Source organism: Megachile rotundata, chromosome 7, assembly GCF_050947335.1.
Source record: "Megachile rotundata isolate GNS110a chromosome 7, iyMegRotu1, whole genome shotgun sequence".
NCBI lineage: Eukaryota > Metazoa > Arthropoda > Insecta > Hymenoptera > Megachilidae > Megachile > Megachile rotundata.
In genome coordinates, this window is record NC_134989.1 from 16,005,482 (window position 1) to 16,022,967 (window position 17,486).

Below are 17,486 nucleotides of genomic sequence, written 5' to 3' on the forward strand. Positions count from 1 at the left end.
TTGGAAATTTGGAAATTCGAAAATTTAGAAATTTCAGAATTTGAAAGTTTCGGTGAAATGTCGTAGATAGAGATAATGTTGTATTGATAATTTTGTATTATTTGTATATTTTGTCCACCGTATATATAACCAACGGAATAGAAAGCGTATGATAGTGAGACAGCAGAATGTGGTGGGGAGCCTACTAAAGTTAGTCGAGGTGCGCAAATTGAATACGATCTATTGTAGAACAAATAATACCATGAAACAGTTTAACATGGTGCATGTAGGAGGCGTCTTTGTTCAATCGGTGGGAAACAGGATAGATTTAAAATGTATTTTTATGCTTTGCAGCTTATATTCTTAATCAAAATTATACAATGTGTACATTAATTTAAACAATATGTAAACTTCTTTCTTGTGTTTTAATTCTATATTGATGCTCGCTTTAAATAAACTTAATAAAAAATTGCCTCTTTCCAAAAGATAAATGACTCACTCTGTGTATACAGAATACATTCGCTTCCACCGAAAGTTTAATGATTTCAAAACTCACTAATAATGGCACAATACAAGATTTATAAGATTTGATTTCCACTGTATAAAAACTGAACAATCATCACTGTTTATGAAATATTAGATAAAAAATTATAGTTTTATATTAAATTTGTACGTTATTATATCATGTGATAGTACTATGTATATTTAAAAAATAGTAATACAAGGAAACTATGTTTATAACAGTATATAAATATTCTTATCCAGGAGATATTACTGTTAATTAAGTTTTCTTTCTTTTTGTAGGACGTTTTTTAGGCATTTCGAGCGCTGAAACATTATAAAATCATTTAGATAATATGTATTTAAAAATTATAGATACTATTTTCTAATATAGTTACCTCTTCTTTCATTTATCGTTTGTTTTCGTCTTTCTTTAAATCGAGTTGGTAAATTCTCAATTATACTATCAATAAAATTATCAAGAACTAAAGACCTATTCATTGAAGTCACAGGTGTTCTACACACCGGACATTCATTTCGCTTCTTAATCCAAGAATTTATACAATGATGACAAAATGTATGCATACAACTTAAAGTTGTTGCCTGCACAAACAATTCTGAACATATACTACATGTTAATTGTTCATCCATGATATCATCAACTTTATGAAGTACATTTTCTGTTTGACTAGGATCAGCGCTAACCTGAGTAGCAGCTGTTAAATCTATGGTGTCTAAGATATGAAGTTTAGAAGAAGGATCAACAATTTCTAAAAATATACAACTGTCACTGGCCTTATCAGAAGGTCCTGCCTCTGTAAATAAAAAGTCAGTCAACTTCTTATTTCCTAGTTAAAAATTTAAGAGCTTATTTATAAATGAAATAATACCTGTGTTTTGTATTGTTTCTACTTTAGCTTCCTGTTCTTTTAAAGCTTTCTCTGTTTCCTTTAGCTTTTCCTCCAAAATAGTTTTTTCATTTAGTAATTGAGCTTGTATATTTTTTTCTTCCTTAACTACATTTTCCATAACATTTTTCCATTCAGCCTGTTGTTCTTTTCTCCAATTTTCCATCTGTTCTTTCATTTTCATTTCTAACATCTCTTTTTCCTGTTTGCTTACATTTAATGCTTCTTGCCATTTTTTTTTCTCCTCATCTAATTGTTTTTCAAATTGAATCCTCTCATTTTCTAGCTTCTCTAACAGTTCAGCATACACTTTGTGTAACTGCTGCTTTTCAATATTACCATCTTCTATTTTACTTTCTAACACTGTAATCTGTTTTTGAAGATCCTCTGTTTCTTCTTGCGAAATAGGTTGTTGATTTAAAAGTTGGCTCAATTGTAGTTTTAATTCATCTTGTTCCTTTTGTTTTATTTCTAACTTATCCTTAAGAACTTTCTTTTGACACTCCTGATTTTCTGCAAATGTCTTCTGTTCTATACGAACATTGTCAAGTATTTGTTCATCTAATTTTGGTCTCTTAATTCTATGTTCATTCTTAGAAACAAGCGTAAAAATATATTTATATTTCTCAGATTGACTAAACTGTATAACATCTCCATCAGACAGTCTCTTACTTATACCGGATGAAAGAGGAGTATTGTTAACTAATGTAATAGAAGAGCTTATATCTTTTATCACCCATTCTTCATTTCCTGTACACCTTAAAATACAATGTTTTCTAGATATCATTGTATCCAAAATAATTTCATCGTTCTCCCTTGCTCGACCTATTCTAAACTATTAGAAAGGTTGGAAAGTTTATATTGATTAAATGGAGGAAATAAAGATTGAAATCAGTAAAACAATCATTTGATGTTTATTAATACCTCATTTTTGTCAATGTGAATGTCATGAGCAGAGCAACCAGTTTTATTAACCTTTACTAGAATTGGTTCTAGTGGTTTTATGTCAAATTCGTCTGACATACCTCTTTTTTCTACTTTCGAGTTTTCCATTATTAAAACTGTTCTTTTGAGTAAACAAGTTACAGAAAAACATTGAATACTGAAGTTTATGTTTTAATCGTGCTGGTCCTGCAAACAGAAACCTAACCACGAACCATATTAAAACCATAAACAAAATACACAAGCACAGGAATAAGTGCAATGTCAATAAATTCTTGACCCATTCTACTGGACCTATTGTCAACAAAGAATCAACACGTGCGACATCTTGTGTTAAAGTATCAGATTGGTTGGGAGAAAATAATAAGCAATAAATCATGTAAAATTAAAATAGTTAATATAAATTATTAATTGGTTCAACCATTAAGTGGGGATAATTGTTAAGTTATAGGGAATGAATAAAATTTCTTTTTAATTTAGATAATATTTATTTGATAGGTATATAATACATTGAATTTGCCAGCACATGTGAGAGAAAACACACTTCTTGGCGAATAATACTTGCTTTTTCTTATATTCGACATCTTCCAATTATTCCTACACTACTGCTACCGAACATACTTTTCCTGTTATCCATGGAACGGAGTTTCTTTCTTTCTTTTTTTTTTACTTTTTTCTTTTTTTTAATCAACTCTACCCAACTGACTATTTGTCAACGTATAGTAGTTGGGTTAACAAGTTGCACCTGAAATAGCATATTATCTGTAAATCTGATGTTGCGCGTAAAAGAGAATACAGATAAATATATCGATTCATCAGTATTTGGCAATAAAACGTATAACGTTAAGAACGCTGTTAGTTAGTCCTCTTTCCACATCGAAGTTGTACAATATTTATTACGAATGCTATACGTTTTTGCGTAAGCAATGTTACCGCCAAATCAAATTTCAATGTTACACAAAAATGATAATTTCACGTGTTAATTATGCATTACATTTGAAACGATTGGCAAGTAATCTTGATTTAAATGCAACAAACCACAATTAATCGTACTGTTCGGTAAGCTGCACATCAATGACGAATAGTTTCCTTTTTTTTCAGTAAGCACAGTGAATGCCTCCTCATCAACGTTTTTTTTTCTCTTGGGTACTTTTGCTTTTCCTTTTGTCGAGGATAGGATCGATTTGACGGTCGTTGTCTATTTACAATATTTTGCGATAAAGACTAATTAATTTATAAACATCGTTGTCGTTTATGTACAGACGTAATATAAACGCATCATACCTTATAAAACGGACATGTGTAAAAGTGTCACGAATTAAATAAACAGTGACCCGACTCGATTCGGTTTTCTGAGAGATACATGGCTCGTGGCCGCCAATAGCCTGCGACATCTTTGTCAAAAATTGACAGAAGATTTTTCAAAGTAAATTAATTGCATATTTACGCGCATTTTTTCTATCTAAAAGGACGCATAAGATACGTGACAATCAAGACGTATTCTCTGATTTCTTTCCAACCCTTTCCTTGTACAAAATAAATGAACAAAATAACTCTTAGTACTTATGATCGCAAAAAATATACATACTTTGCAATTGCAAACGTATGTGTATTTGTATATATACGCTTGTATACATTAAAAATAAAAGAAAAACATCGATACAACAAATGGATTAACAAACAAGGCTGTATTGTGCGATCTTTCGTGTACTGAAGTCCCGGAAATAGAGAGAATGACGACCCGCGATAAGCAGACGTAAAGTCAGTTTACCAATCGCAATAACATAGTTATGATTTAAAAAACACCAGCACATCTTAAAAACACCGTATCTCTAATTTAAACGCTTAAATAAAGGCCTAACTTCTTTATATTCGCGCGATTCGGCTACGACGCAAGATATTACGCAAAACACTTTCAAATAACGTATGTACTGTGTATGTTTCGCAAGATGCTTCGGGACAACATACACTGCACAGGTCTCTAATCTGTATGATTTTTGTGTACCACTTTTTTGACCAATTAAGCGTGCATTTCGCGTCCCTTCTTGTGAGGCAGGTACAGTACTTGTATTAGGGATATGTGAGTAGCCGAAATGGTTCGAAAAAACTCGGGCGGGATCGGGCGGGATTTGGGAATTCGAATACTTGGAAATTTGTTAATTTCTAACATAAAATGAATGAAATATCCTAAAACGATTTAATATTCGCGAAACACGATACGATTCATTTTAAACCAATCCCGAATTAAACCTAGAATATTCGCAAGTTTTGTAGTCCGAAGTGCCCGCATGGACAAACGTGCCCGATGTCGCTATAATTTTTCCGACTCACATTCTCGGGTGCCCGACAAACACGGGACTACCCGCACGCTTTAACATGTATAATAACTTTTGGTAGAAAGCTACGCTACTCATATCTCTTCTCTTCCGAAACGTACAAGTTACAGGTACCGAAGTAATAGAAAAAGTGCGCGTACATTTGAAACAACAGCATGAACGTTGATATTCCTTTTCGTAAAAATGATATCGTTATCCTTGGAAAATGGTTGGCGTAATTGCCACGAAGAGTCATGGAATTACCGAACAAACTGACGTGTCCCGATCGGGTTCTTCTTCAGCAGAAACTCTTACGAAGGGTAATAAAAGCGAGCAGATCGTAAGAGCGTTACTTGATCGGTTTACCCCAGGCAAACTGTATCGGCAACGGAGGAATATCGCTACTGGTGGATGATTCGTCCTCGCTACTGGTGGCGGAGGCCTCTTCGGAAATCATGGCCTCACCGCCCGCTTCTTGAGGTCTTTGACCCGCGCCGCAATCCTCGGCGGCCGCAGCTGCGGCGGCGGCAGCTGCGACAGCAACGGCCACAGCCGAATTCGTGGTCACCGCCGTTGCTGAAGAAGAGGAGGACGAAGAAGAGGAGGAAGAGGAAGAAGACGGGTCGCTTCTGGGTCTTCGTCGAGGAATCGGCGTAGAATTGAACGAAGGATTCCAAGTGGATTCCTCGACGCGCGCGGAATCCGTAACGGAAATACTTTTAGACCTTGCCCTCATATCCACGGAAGGCCTTCTAGGCGTCAATCTGAGCGATCCTTGCCTGGACACTGTGGTCGAGGTCTCGGATCTGCCCATTTTTGGTGGGGTCGCCAACGGCACGGCGTCCGACGCTCCCTTGGAGTACTCGTCGTCGATCTCCAACGTCCACGAGACCGAATCGCCTTTCTCCACCATGAACTTAACCGAGGATGATTGCGGACCGTTCTTGTCGGGTGAAAGAGAGTGCTCGACGTGTTCCGGGCCTAACGAGCGCGAAATTCTAGGCGTCAAATTCGCAAGAACGGTCACTACCTCGTTTTTTTGACGCAACCTCCATTGAAGCTCCTCGTTACGTTGCGCCAACCGTTTGTTCTGTTTGGAGATCTGGTGGAAGGACTCGTGCAGAACCTCGTTGTTGTGGGCCATCTGCCTCTCGAGTGCCTCTTTGCACTGAAGCTGCGCCTTTAGGTCCTCGCATCTCGCCTCGAGCGTGTCCACTCGTTGCTGCAAAGCCTCTTTGTCCTCGATTTCTCGCCTAATATTATCGAGATCCGATCTCAACGCGGCGTTCTCTTGGCTCCTGATCTCCAGCACCGATCTCAGAGACTCCACTTCCGCTGTGAGCGCGGCTCCTTGATCGTGTACAACCGATCTCCTCTTCAATTCCGCTTCTCTTCGTAGCAATTCAGCCTCCTGCTCGGCTCGCAATTTTGCAATCGAGGCCCGATGCTCTTTCGCCGCCTCGTTCAAGGAATCGCGTAGCCTCGCCTCGTATCCGCGCCTCTCCTCTTGCAGGGCTGCCGTGTAATGAGCCTCCACTGCGAAGAAAAAATGATTCCCTTTAGTATTTCTGATTGACGTCATCCGGATAGATTGAAAAATGGACGAAAAAACAAAGTCAGACGGTCGAGAGAACGGGATTAAGTTCGACGAACGTGCCAAACCTATAATTAACTTCGATGAACGTTACGTGGCCACTAAATTGAGCGTTTGTGAAGTTCGAGCGTGTGGACACATTCGAAAATTTCACCTCTAAATTGGTCGGCAAGGGGTAGGTGTGCGTAGGCACACCAGCCTCGCGTATTTTAATTAACAATTGCTCCACTTTATATGGTTCCACTATTCGCCACGACATCGAGAGCATTATGCTCGTTAACCGAGTGAATATTATTATCATATAACAGGTCGTACCAGGCACGGGTCGTGCATGAAATATTATAACATAAAAGTTCACTTGTAAATTTAAATTACAAACAAAAAAATTGTACTTTGGATTCAACGTTACAGCTGTACTTTAGAATTGCAAAAACTATTCATATAGGTGATTATTAAAGAAAAGATCGGGTACCAGAGTTTACATGCAGTGATCGATTCTCAGCGACTTATGATCATTTCAAGTTTGGAAAAAATATAATAAAATTTGTCATTTTTTAATGGAGAAGTTAGTGTCAGCTCGTCAATTGTCCGTCCATCTGCCCATCACTGATACACACCATATCTTGAATTACGTCATTGCGACTTTTCACCGTAACAAGCCAGGAAACTGAAAGAAACATAAATAAATCTTGGCAAGGCTTACGATCTTCACGAAGCTGGTCCAAGGCTCTCTGATGATTCTCCCTCTCTGATTCTAGTCTCTCTTCAATGCCGAGGTTTCTAGATCTCAACTCTTCGATCTCTGAACACGTCGACATCCATTCTTTCTTCATGTTCTCGCAATCTTTTTTTAGCTTCGGAGTAGAAAAAGCGTCCAACTGTACGTGAAACAACAAGAATATATAGATCAGTAATGTCAAACAAATGTTAAAACTGGACTGTAAGATCTGGTATCAAGTATTGGCATATTCTGAATGTTTAAACGTGGTGGGCGGATTGTAGCTTCGCTAATGAAGTTAATGACCCACACTGGGCGTTAACAAGTGGTTTCTAAGGGGTGTGGGATTTGCGATTTGATGAATAGGAAATTTAGGGATGTAGGGATTTAGGGATTTTGGAGTTTTGGGAATTTTGGGGTTTGGGGATTTAGAATTTTGGGGATTTGGGGATTTGATGACTTGAGAATTTTGGTACTTAGGAATTTGGGAAATTAGGGATTTGGGGAATTGAGGGATTTAGGGATTTGGGTATTTAGAAATTGGGGGATGGGGATTTGAAGACTTGAGAATTTTGGTACTTAGAAATTTGGGAAATTAGGGATTTGGGGATTCGGGAATTGGGAATTTAAGGATTTGGGGAATTGAAGACTTGAGAATTTTGGTTCTTAGAAATTTGGGAAATTAGGGATTTGGGGATTTGGGGATTTGGGGATTTGGGGATTTGGAGATTTGGGAATTTAGGGATTTGAAGACTTGAGAATTTTGGTTCTTAGAAATTTGGGAAATTAGGGATTTGGGGATTTGGGAATTGGGGAATTTAGGGTTTTGGGGATTTGGGGATTTGATGACTTGAGAATTTTGGTACTTAGAAATTTGGGAAATTAGGGATTTGGGGATTTGGGAATTGGGGAATTTAGGGATTTGGGGATTTGATGACTTGAGAATTTTGGTACTTAGAAATTTGGGAAATTAGGGATTTGGGGATTTGGGGATTTGGGGATTTGGGGATTTGGGGATTTGGGGATTTGGGGATTTGGGAATTTAGGGATTTGGGGATTTGGAGACTTGAAAATTTTGGTTCTTAGAAATTTGGGAAATTAGGGATTTGGGGATTTGGGAATTGGGGAATTTAGGGATTTGGCTATTTAGAAATTGGGGGATGGGGATTTGAAGACTTGAGAATTTCGGTACTTAAAAAATTGGTAACTTAGGTATTGGAGGTTTGGGAATTAGGAAATTTAGAATTTTTGCTATTTAGAATTTAGGAAATGTGGATTTGAAGACTTGAGAATTTTGGTACTTAGAAATTTGGAAATTTACAGATTTGGAAATTGGGGAATTAAAAAATGAAGAAATTCAGGACTTTCAGTATTTAAATTCTTAGAATATATGGTATTTGGAAATTGAGAAATTTGAGCTTCAGAAGACATTTGAAAATTTCCCTCATTTGTCCACCCTACTCATGCCACAAGCTAATACTCCAAGGTTAATTTTGGTAGGAACTAGTCTCTAATTACACGAATGAACATACCTCGTAGGCCAAATACTGAACGGTGATGGAAAGGGTCTCGATAATCTGTTCCGCCCTTTTCACTTGAACGGCATCATAATGGATGTCGGTTTGCGCAGCCTGGTCTCGCGTCTCCAAAGACACCCTTGTCATCCCATAGTTATTACCGTGTTGTTCCTTGGTATCGCGATCTGCAAGCAACGTCACCGGTCCCATCACCATTATGATTGCTCGATCTTCGAAAGAAAAATCTATCCCTCCGTGAATCTGCGTTCGTCACATTTACTCCGCTAAATCAATTACGCGTTTCTCCATCTCTCCTCGTTCGTTTCCTTAAGTGACACCGTCGTTATCGATATAAACAGCGATCGGTATCATTGTTCGACGTTACCACCGTCATCGTCGCAAAGACACATCGACTGTGCGCATCACTCTCGGCATCGTGAAATTGTCTAGCCTCCTATTTTATACGGCCAGATTTAGGTGTATCCGAAGAAAGTCGTACGGAAAACTCGTTCCAAGAGAGAAAACCGTTTATTCCAGTCTCTGGAAAGTCGAGCTACCTGTTTGTCAGGATCACCGGATGCGACGCACCTCCTCCCCCCTCCCCCCGTTGCCGGGGAGGAGTTCTCACAGAGAAAACGCGATTATCATGGAAAATTCACGGTACGAGGGACTCATTATATCGTAACGACGACCATTTGGTCTGGCTACGTCATACGAGGTTCATCCTCCCATTATTACCGATGTATGTACGTGAAAGCACGCGAGCACGTCAGCGACCCCCTCGCTTGATCCTTTACTTGGACCAACTAAAAAAGAAGAGCGCCAGTAGTGAATCGATCGATTTTATTTCGACGGGCCGAATACGTTCAAGAGCACCGGCCCAGTCAATGAAGACACCACTGGGTTAAGGTCGGCTCTGTACGACGACCTTGCTGACAATTTGGAAACTCCAAAATGATGACTGGTTACGGAATTCTACCGCGCGAACTATAACAACCGTTTTATTCCTCATCGAAGTGTATTTTCGGACACTGTGCTACGCAATATCGAACCATCGTTTCCGCTCTTGTTTATACTTAGATCACACCGTTATTGCGTTCTGACTCGATTGCTCTATTGTGTACACTGTTTGTATTTAGACGGCCGCACGATAATCGGGAAGTCGTTGTTAACGTCGTTACGAAATGTTCATTGCGTGGCAGACGCACGAGTTTAGGCAGGAAACAATGTCCGTTCGGTAGGAATAATAATCGTGAACGGACATCAAGAGGATCTAATCGGGATCGTCATTTGTAACGATTTGCTGGCCAAGTCCGCACTTCGACTGAATTAGCACGAGCCACAGGCTGCCTCGCGGAGCGATATATCCCTCCTTCGTTCTTGTCGACCACTCCTACCACCTTGAAATGAGGTGCAACCTCGAAGAATACGAAGACGATGGACACGCGGAAAGCGGCGTCTGGCCGGACACACGCTCCGCGCACTTGATACACACGACTTGAATATGACCCACAATGTCTGCATACGTTTCCATAATTTCTTTCGCTCGAGGAACGGCTACAAATGATATTTCCACGAAACGCTCTTGCGGCGAATTTGGCTTCCCTTCAGATTTTCGCGTCTTACTTTATGGGAGCTTTGCTTTTGAAAATTTTTGGAATTTAGAGAGTTACACGGTTGAAGAGTTAAGGTTTACGAGACTTGGAAGAGTTTGAAGAATTTCAGGTGAAAAATATTTGTAAACCCATCAACTCGTAAATCAAGATTTTAGATCAGAGAATTTATGTAAAGTCAGTCGAATGCGCAGAGTCATCGGTATAAACACTGATAGCATATTAATTCTGTGAATGGAAAGTTTAAATTGCAGGATGGATCGTATTCTAAATAATTACAATTATAACGTTCCGTACCAGCCATTTTCATTGCGGCATTTAACGCGTTAAATACAGCTATTAATGTCCTGAAATTGAGGCTGTTCCGAATGCAGTAGGTTCTTGTTATATTGCCATCGTTAGACTTTCACAGTGATGCTTCCTCAAGTTATGTGGCACGTGTTGCACTTCACATTGTTATATCTTTCTGTTACATACATCAACATTGCAGAAATTTGTGCGTACATCTAGTTCCTAATTACAATCTTTTCCCTGTACTTTTGTGGCAATATAACGAAAGCCCTCCGAATATTAAACTTAACTGCAGTACAGTTGATTCTTAACAGCATCAGACATTTCTATTAGAAAGTTTTAGTTACTTTTATTGAATAAAGAACTTTTAATTAAACGAAGAAGAACTTGTAATTAAATGTAGAACTTTTAGTTAAATGAAGAAGATTTGCATCTTATCACTTTCTACACTATTCGACCATTTACGGATAACAACAATGCATACATTTTCTATAAAAAAAGAGAGAACGAAAGATGAAAGAACGAGTACGATACAGAACCGTGCTTTGAATGAATTTGCTTTCGTATTTGGAATTAGTTACCCTTACATGGCGACGGATAACCGTATTTGTATGAAACAATTGTACGTGTTCCCGGGTATAATCGTTCGAAGATAATGGTCCGAATGATCGACGATCGGATAACGCTCTTCCGCTGAACGCTTTGCAAACAATTGTTAATTCCGCTCATCGATATCTGTTTCGTCATACCGTAACGTGAATGTACTTAATGATACATTAGAATCGATAATTGGTACATTGAAAGCAATTTAGAGAAATTCGCGTGATCACAGTAATAATCCGAGTTTCTAAACATAGCTTCCAATGAATATTACATTTCATATTTTAACTTGATTATAATTATCGCTTAAGTGACCGCGCCATTTCCTGCTTTTCCTTAAATCTCATTCAAAGAGTACGGAACGAGAAAACACTGAATACATGTATGAGATTAAGAGATAAATTACGAAACAATGCATTGAAACTTCTAAGTGACCGTACTCCCCAATTTGCTTAGCTACCAATATGCCTGCCACGAGTTGCTTCATGAATGATTAATAAAACAATAAATTAAAATGAAAGGAAGTACAAGACCGTGACTCGTAGAAACTCGTCCCGCAGTTAGATGTTTTCTAGGACGTAAACGATCAGTGATAACGATCTGTATTTCAGTAATTAGTTCCACATATCAGGTCACTCTATAATATCGGTTTTTATCTCAAACATATTTTGTTTGTGTTCTGTGTACAAATCCCTTGGTATATAATTAAAATTAATATCAACAGGGTGCTATATATAGTTCTGCAAATATCTTAAATTGTCAAACTTATTCAAGAAATGATAATTTACCGAACGTGTTACACTATGTGAAAACGACATTATCGATGACCTGTTGAATTTCCGGTGAAAACGCGCATAAATAATAAATGCAAAATTGTAGCAGAAACATGGCAAAAATTCGTGTCGAAAGTAAAAGATGCAAATTGTTGCAAACTTATGTAAATACCGAATTACTTTCGCTTGGACAAAATTCCTTCCACTTTAGCCTGCGGGTTTCTTCGACTGACAATTGACCCTCAAGAGGGAATCCAGGGTTTAGTCCCGAGGATCCAGTGAAAGCTATGACTTTCTTCGAAACGACAACACGGAGGGATACGCACGTGTGCGTCCTCGTGCATGCGGAGAAATGGTTGTACGTACTGTACGCACCGCAAAATAACCGTGGGACTTTTTTAGAAACTAGCTACCGTCGGAGTAGCGCGGTCAATGAATTAGAAAGCAAGATGTATCCTCGTGGTATTATCTTCTCTGACGACAGTGCTGGGAGTAAAACGATTCTTCTCGCTACACCTTTTGCAACAGCCGTTCGAAATTCGCTGAAAGCCTCATTCAGTAATTAAAGAGACAAACGATTGTGTAGTTTTGGCAATTTAGCACTTTGGGCTCTCAGAACTTGGGGACTCTGAGGTCTTATAATTTTGGAATTTTAGTACTTTAGAATTTCGCGACTTTGAGAGTTTCTGGGTTTTGCGTTTATGACTTGAGAGACAGTCTCCGAGTTTTCAGAAATTTGAAATTCTATCCCTTGAAACTTTTGATATTTAAAAACTCTGAATTTTTTACACTCTGATAAAATTCTAAATCTTTGACTCTGAATATTTTGAACTATGTGATATTTTATAGTTTTGTAATTCTTCTGAGTCTTCAACGAATCAAAGAGTTACCGTCTCCAGAAATCCCAAGCAATAAAACTGTAGAAAGTTCCGCTTTACAATGTTTGTCTTTTCATTCACTGAACGACTCTTACAGAAGGATCCAACGTTTATCTAGTTAATAATCAGGCAAGACTGTTAGTAAGTTAAAATGAAGAATTATGAGAAGAACAAACTGTGTACCTTTTGTCGATGTCGTTATACTATGCTGCTTCGCCGGAAGAGTGGTTGTTAATCTCCTGGTTATTGTCGGCTTTCGCGTCGCTGACGGACTCTTCTCTGGAAACAGAATTCGCTGCGTTAACGAGAGCATGTTACACACTAGCCGGCAGTGCCTTAAATGATGTATTATCGAGTTTGCAAGTACCGTACGGTGTGAACCGTTTTACCGTACGCGCAAGATAAAACGTGTTCATACAGAGCGAACGGGAAACGTAATGTTTCGCGAGAAAATTTATCGTTTAAAATCGAGCTTTTCTAAACGATAAACTCCCTCAAACCCTTTGGACGACTGATTTACAATTTGAACTATAATTTACAAACTGAATTATATTTACTGATTTACGATTATTATAGTCTACGCTTAATTTTTTTAATTTTACAATAACATTGCTGAACGCAAGTATTGAATGGAGGAAACGACAAGTAATTAAAATAATATTTACGGTAGTACGAGATAACCATTATCGCGGTTACGACCGACACTTATATCACTGATTCTTTTATCGCAATCGACTATTTCCTTATCGTAATCGTTGTCCGCGATCGCATACCACGTTCGTAAATGGCAAAGCGACAGTATGCGGATCACGAAACTGTGTCGTATGCGAGTAATTCACAAATCACGTTCTCCACGAGAAATATTTTATGCGATGTGCACGACACCCGACCATCTGCCAGACTGAGTGGCACGCCGACGTTTTTCCCGTTTAAATTTGAAGAAGGAACTGGCATTAGGGATACGGTCGGGGGTCCAAACCGTGCAGTTGTCTGTAATAAGGGATGCATACCGTTACGATTCTGACCCTGGCCATAAATAAAATTCTATAATCTCTGTCCGCACTGTCGTAGCAACATTAAGTTCCTTCCATAATTTTAAAGTCACGCAGTATAAACGATATACGCTAATTAATTCTATGTGAACTCGCGATAATGATGTTATTGTACAATGCAGGGATAATGTAATACATAATAGTTTCCGCGAACATACATAGTGGAATTTAAGTGGTCGCTATTAGAGGATTAACAAACTTTACAGAGGATGAAACAAGCAACAGGAGGCTTTAAGTAATTAGATTAGGAGATAATTCCATTTGGAAATACATAATTACATTAAATTGTATTATTACACTGTATTACACATAATTGTATTTAATTATCCATGTTAATTGTTCATATTTTAGTTCTGTAAACGAGAATAATCCCCTAATAAACATTGGTTTCATAGAAAAATTAATATCAAATGAGATAGAACAATATTAATCAATTTCTCGCCAGACGTTTCAATTAATCGCCGATACAAATGAACCGAATGCGATCATTAATGTACGAGTGCGCATACTGTTGCATAAAGGCAGACGTTCAAAGAAAAGCGTTCTCTTCGTCGCAATAGGCCTCCGACCGGAAGTACGCAGTGGTGCCCTCGACCTTTCGTTTCCTCCGTTCAATCAGCGTACGGCAGCAGACATTTATATATACGTAAACGCATGTGTGGACACAAACATACGTGCGATTCCGGTGTCATATAATTTTAGGGAGCAGAGGAACCGGACCCTCGAACTCACCGAGATTGATGGGCGAAATTTCTACGCAGTTTTTCTTGTCGAAACTATTGACACGGCTCTGCTGACTACCACGACCGTTTGCTACCAGTCTTCTTGGTGGATTTACCGATGTTGGTGATCTCTCTGAAAAACAGAAATTACTAATTTTATTTCTGAAATTTAAAAATATTAAAAAATGGAAATTTAAATAAGTTGTAAAATTTAGATAATTAAGAAAATTGGATAATTTAGATAATTAATTTAGGGGTTTGAAAGTTTAAATTGCATACTGCTTTCCCCAAAATTTAAAGCAGAAGTCCCCAACCCCCTAAGAGCTGCCACTGCGCCAAAGCGTGCAACATAGCAATCCTACTTATAACACAACGTATGGTTGTGCAATAGTTTTCACTCAGCTCCAAATATCGTAAATTATAAACTGAGTATACAATATGTGATATTCTCCAAGATCATCAACCCTGGAATTTCAGCCCAATAATTTGCGCATCATCGGAATTCGTGCTTGACGAGACGATATATCGTATAGCGGGAACGCACGAAGAGCTAAGTTTGAACCGTGCTCGTCGATTAAACCAACGAGGAAAAGAAAACGTTTATTATGTACACGAGGCTGCACCGTAGCCCGTTGCCTGCAAGAGAGCACATAACGGCCTAGCACGAGTCCATGTGCACAATACTTTGAGTTAATCTTGCATGTTGAAGAAACTAGTCGGGTAAATATTCAGGACATGCATACGCGATAATCGATGATATTAAGTAACACGTTTGTGCGTGTACGCTTTAATGAAGCCAGTAATTATCAATTATACGTAACAGTCTTTATTGTATACGAATTACGTGGTAGTTCATTAGCTATGTCGCAACCGGTTGAGAAACGTTTAGATCTGCAAGAAATAAAAGTTGAAGAATGTAGGTTATTTTCAACCCTTTTCTAATAACATACAGTAGATAATACCTTTTTGAGTTCTATAGTATAAAAAAATTGCATCAAAGTCAGCGAGTGTCAATTGGATGATATTCTTCATAAGATAAATTCCTCTTTATTATCCCTTTCGCTCGGTCAACTAACTGAACCTAAACGGGACATTCATCATCGTCCACCGCAGAAACAATCCTGATGTAACAGACCTAACCGAACAATTTCCTTCGAGATTCCTCGAATAACAATGATCGATGATCAAGATAAAAGAGAAATCCCCCGGCGACGTGTAAGTAGGGTACCTTTGATCCTTCTCCGTAACGTTTTAAGCTCGCTGTAGGAGAAACCGTTCGACCCATCTACCTTTTCGAATGCCCGTGCAACGGCCATTTGCTCCTATTCGCGTCGTTGGAACTTTCTAGCGTTAAATGAACCAAGAAGAAAAAGATACCCGATAGATACCAGCTACGGACATCCTTCTTTTTCTCTACAAGAAATGGGATTACAGGATTAATCAGGATTAACGCTTTTCTCTATTTTGATCGCGCGGGAAAAATGTCGGTTTTTAATTTCGTTTTGTTTCCTTTCTAGTTCATAGAGATGCTGCCATCAATTATCGATAATATTAATATTATATCGTTAATATTAATTAGACTGACATGGAATGTGTATATCAAACTTCGAACTCGATGTAACTTAACCTTTCTTATTTGTACTTTAATTTAATTTTCTCTAATTTAAATATTATTATATTTGAATGACATAATTATAGGTTAAGTCGTACAAGGTTTTGATAAGTTAAGCTTGATATTTACTTTAACGATATCATCGATATTTATCGATAACGTCAAGAACAGCAGCTCTACTATACCTCTCTTGAAACTGCCGAGCCGCATTTTCGCCGAATCCCTGACGAAATCCGTCCGAAGAGGTGGTCTACCCTTCGATCCTTGCTGCCCCATTTTGAAAGCTTCCTTTCACCGTTGATCCATCCCCAATAAAATCATTTCCTCAAACTAGTCATATAACCTGCATCTTCACCTCGTGGTATCTTCTCGGCCCACGGCCATGTTTACTACCCAGGTTGCCTCCGTGATCCCAGCATGCTCGCATGCTTCGAATCCGCAGCCAACACTCAACATCATCGTAAAATTTGTTCCGTCGATAATAAAACGTTCTTCCAGCTTTGAATCAATATGCACCAGTACGCTGCACGTGTTCCGCTCAGCCGAACAGTCACGAACGATTTTTGTGCGCTTTCGGTTAATTTCGGGGCGAGATTTGATCCGACGAGTTACACGACGACAGGTTGTTGCTGGTTCTTTCCACGACCTGAATAATCCAGGAGCGCGACGGGTGTCTTTCACCGGCACGTCGATCCTCAGCCGTGTCCTCAGCCATGTGGGTTTAACATCTGACTCGGATATGGCGATTGCGTAAGTGAGTAGATGAAACCGGGTGCGTACCGGTGGTCGTCGGCCTTGGGAACGCACGTGGTCGCCGGGTGCACCTGTCTAAATGGGGTGGGGACACCGGCGTCGAGTCGAAGGACGTGTACGTATGTACAGTATACGATGGCTAGTGAAGAAAGGCAATGCCGGAAATAAACCACTAGTGCCGTTGACCCGTGAGCTCGTCGTGAAGAGCTGCCTAATGTACACGAACAAGAGTTAGACCGAGTTTGATCGTTTCTAGAAACCCTCTATTCTTTGCTCGTGGCTAAAACGTTCCGAGGGAACACACAGGAACGTAACCAAAGATTCCTTCCGTAACGGTATCTTGGGAAACTTTCATTCGAGTAGAGAGGGGACGGTAAAATCCAGTCTTGCGGTTCAGATTCCTTTCGCGATCGAAGCGAACGCGCGATAATATATATGTAGGCGTGATCGCACGGGGTTGCTCGTGAAACAGCTTCTCTTCGATCGTTTTCCGTATCGAGCAAAAACTTCAGGCTCCGCGTGACACAATTATAAAATCAGGTCACGCCGAGTGCGCTGTCGGTTGCGGTTGACACGGTATTGCCCGTGTGATTTCGACGGGAATCGAAGGCACGTACGAAATAATACGGAAAAATACGGAGAGGAACGAGCGTCGATGAGAATTTACTCTACGGTCACACAGTTTCGATGCACTTTGCACCGTCACCTTGCGGCATTC

General features: G+C 39.1%; 2 protein-coding genes across 6 annotated transcripts in view; both read right to left on the reverse strand.

Annotated features, from left to right (window-relative positions):
• Window positions 1-313: 313 nt before the first annotated feature.
• On the reverse strand, window positions 314-2,633 carry LOC100875436 (uncharacterized). The gene is made up of 4 exons (XM_003699382.3): window positions 2,313-2,633; window positions 1,371-2,223; window positions 879-1,295; window positions 314-807 (listed from the first exon to the last, which is right to left on the reverse strand). The coding sequence occupies exons 1-4, from the start codon at window positions 2,439-2,441 to the stop codon at window positions 761-763; spliced, it is 1,446 nt and encodes a 481-aa protein (XP_003699430.1). The 5' UTR covers window positions 2,442-2,633; the 3' UTR covers window positions 314-760.
• A 161-nt stretch (window positions 2,634-2,794) lies between these two features.
• toc (toucan) overlaps window positions 2,795-17,486 on the reverse strand; it is a 35,359-nt gene continuing 20,667 nt past the window's right edge. For all 5 annotated transcript variants that reach the window (XM_076533473.1, XM_076533472.1, XM_076533475.1 and 2 more), the window contains 5 exons: window positions 14,414-14,536; window positions 12,813-12,908; window positions 8,490-8,659; window positions 6,943-7,117; window positions 2,795-6,181 (listed from right to left, as the gene is read on the reverse strand). In XM_076533473.1, coding sequence (XP_076389588.1) covers window positions 4,995-6,181; window positions 6,943-7,117; window positions 8,490-8,659; window positions 12,813-12,908; window positions 14,414-14,536 — 1,751 coding nt within the window. In that variant the 3' untranslated portion in view covers window positions 2,795-4,994. The remainder of the gene's footprint in view (window positions 6,182-6,942; window positions 7,118-8,489; window positions 8,660-12,812; window positions 12,909-14,413; window positions 14,537-17,486) is intronic.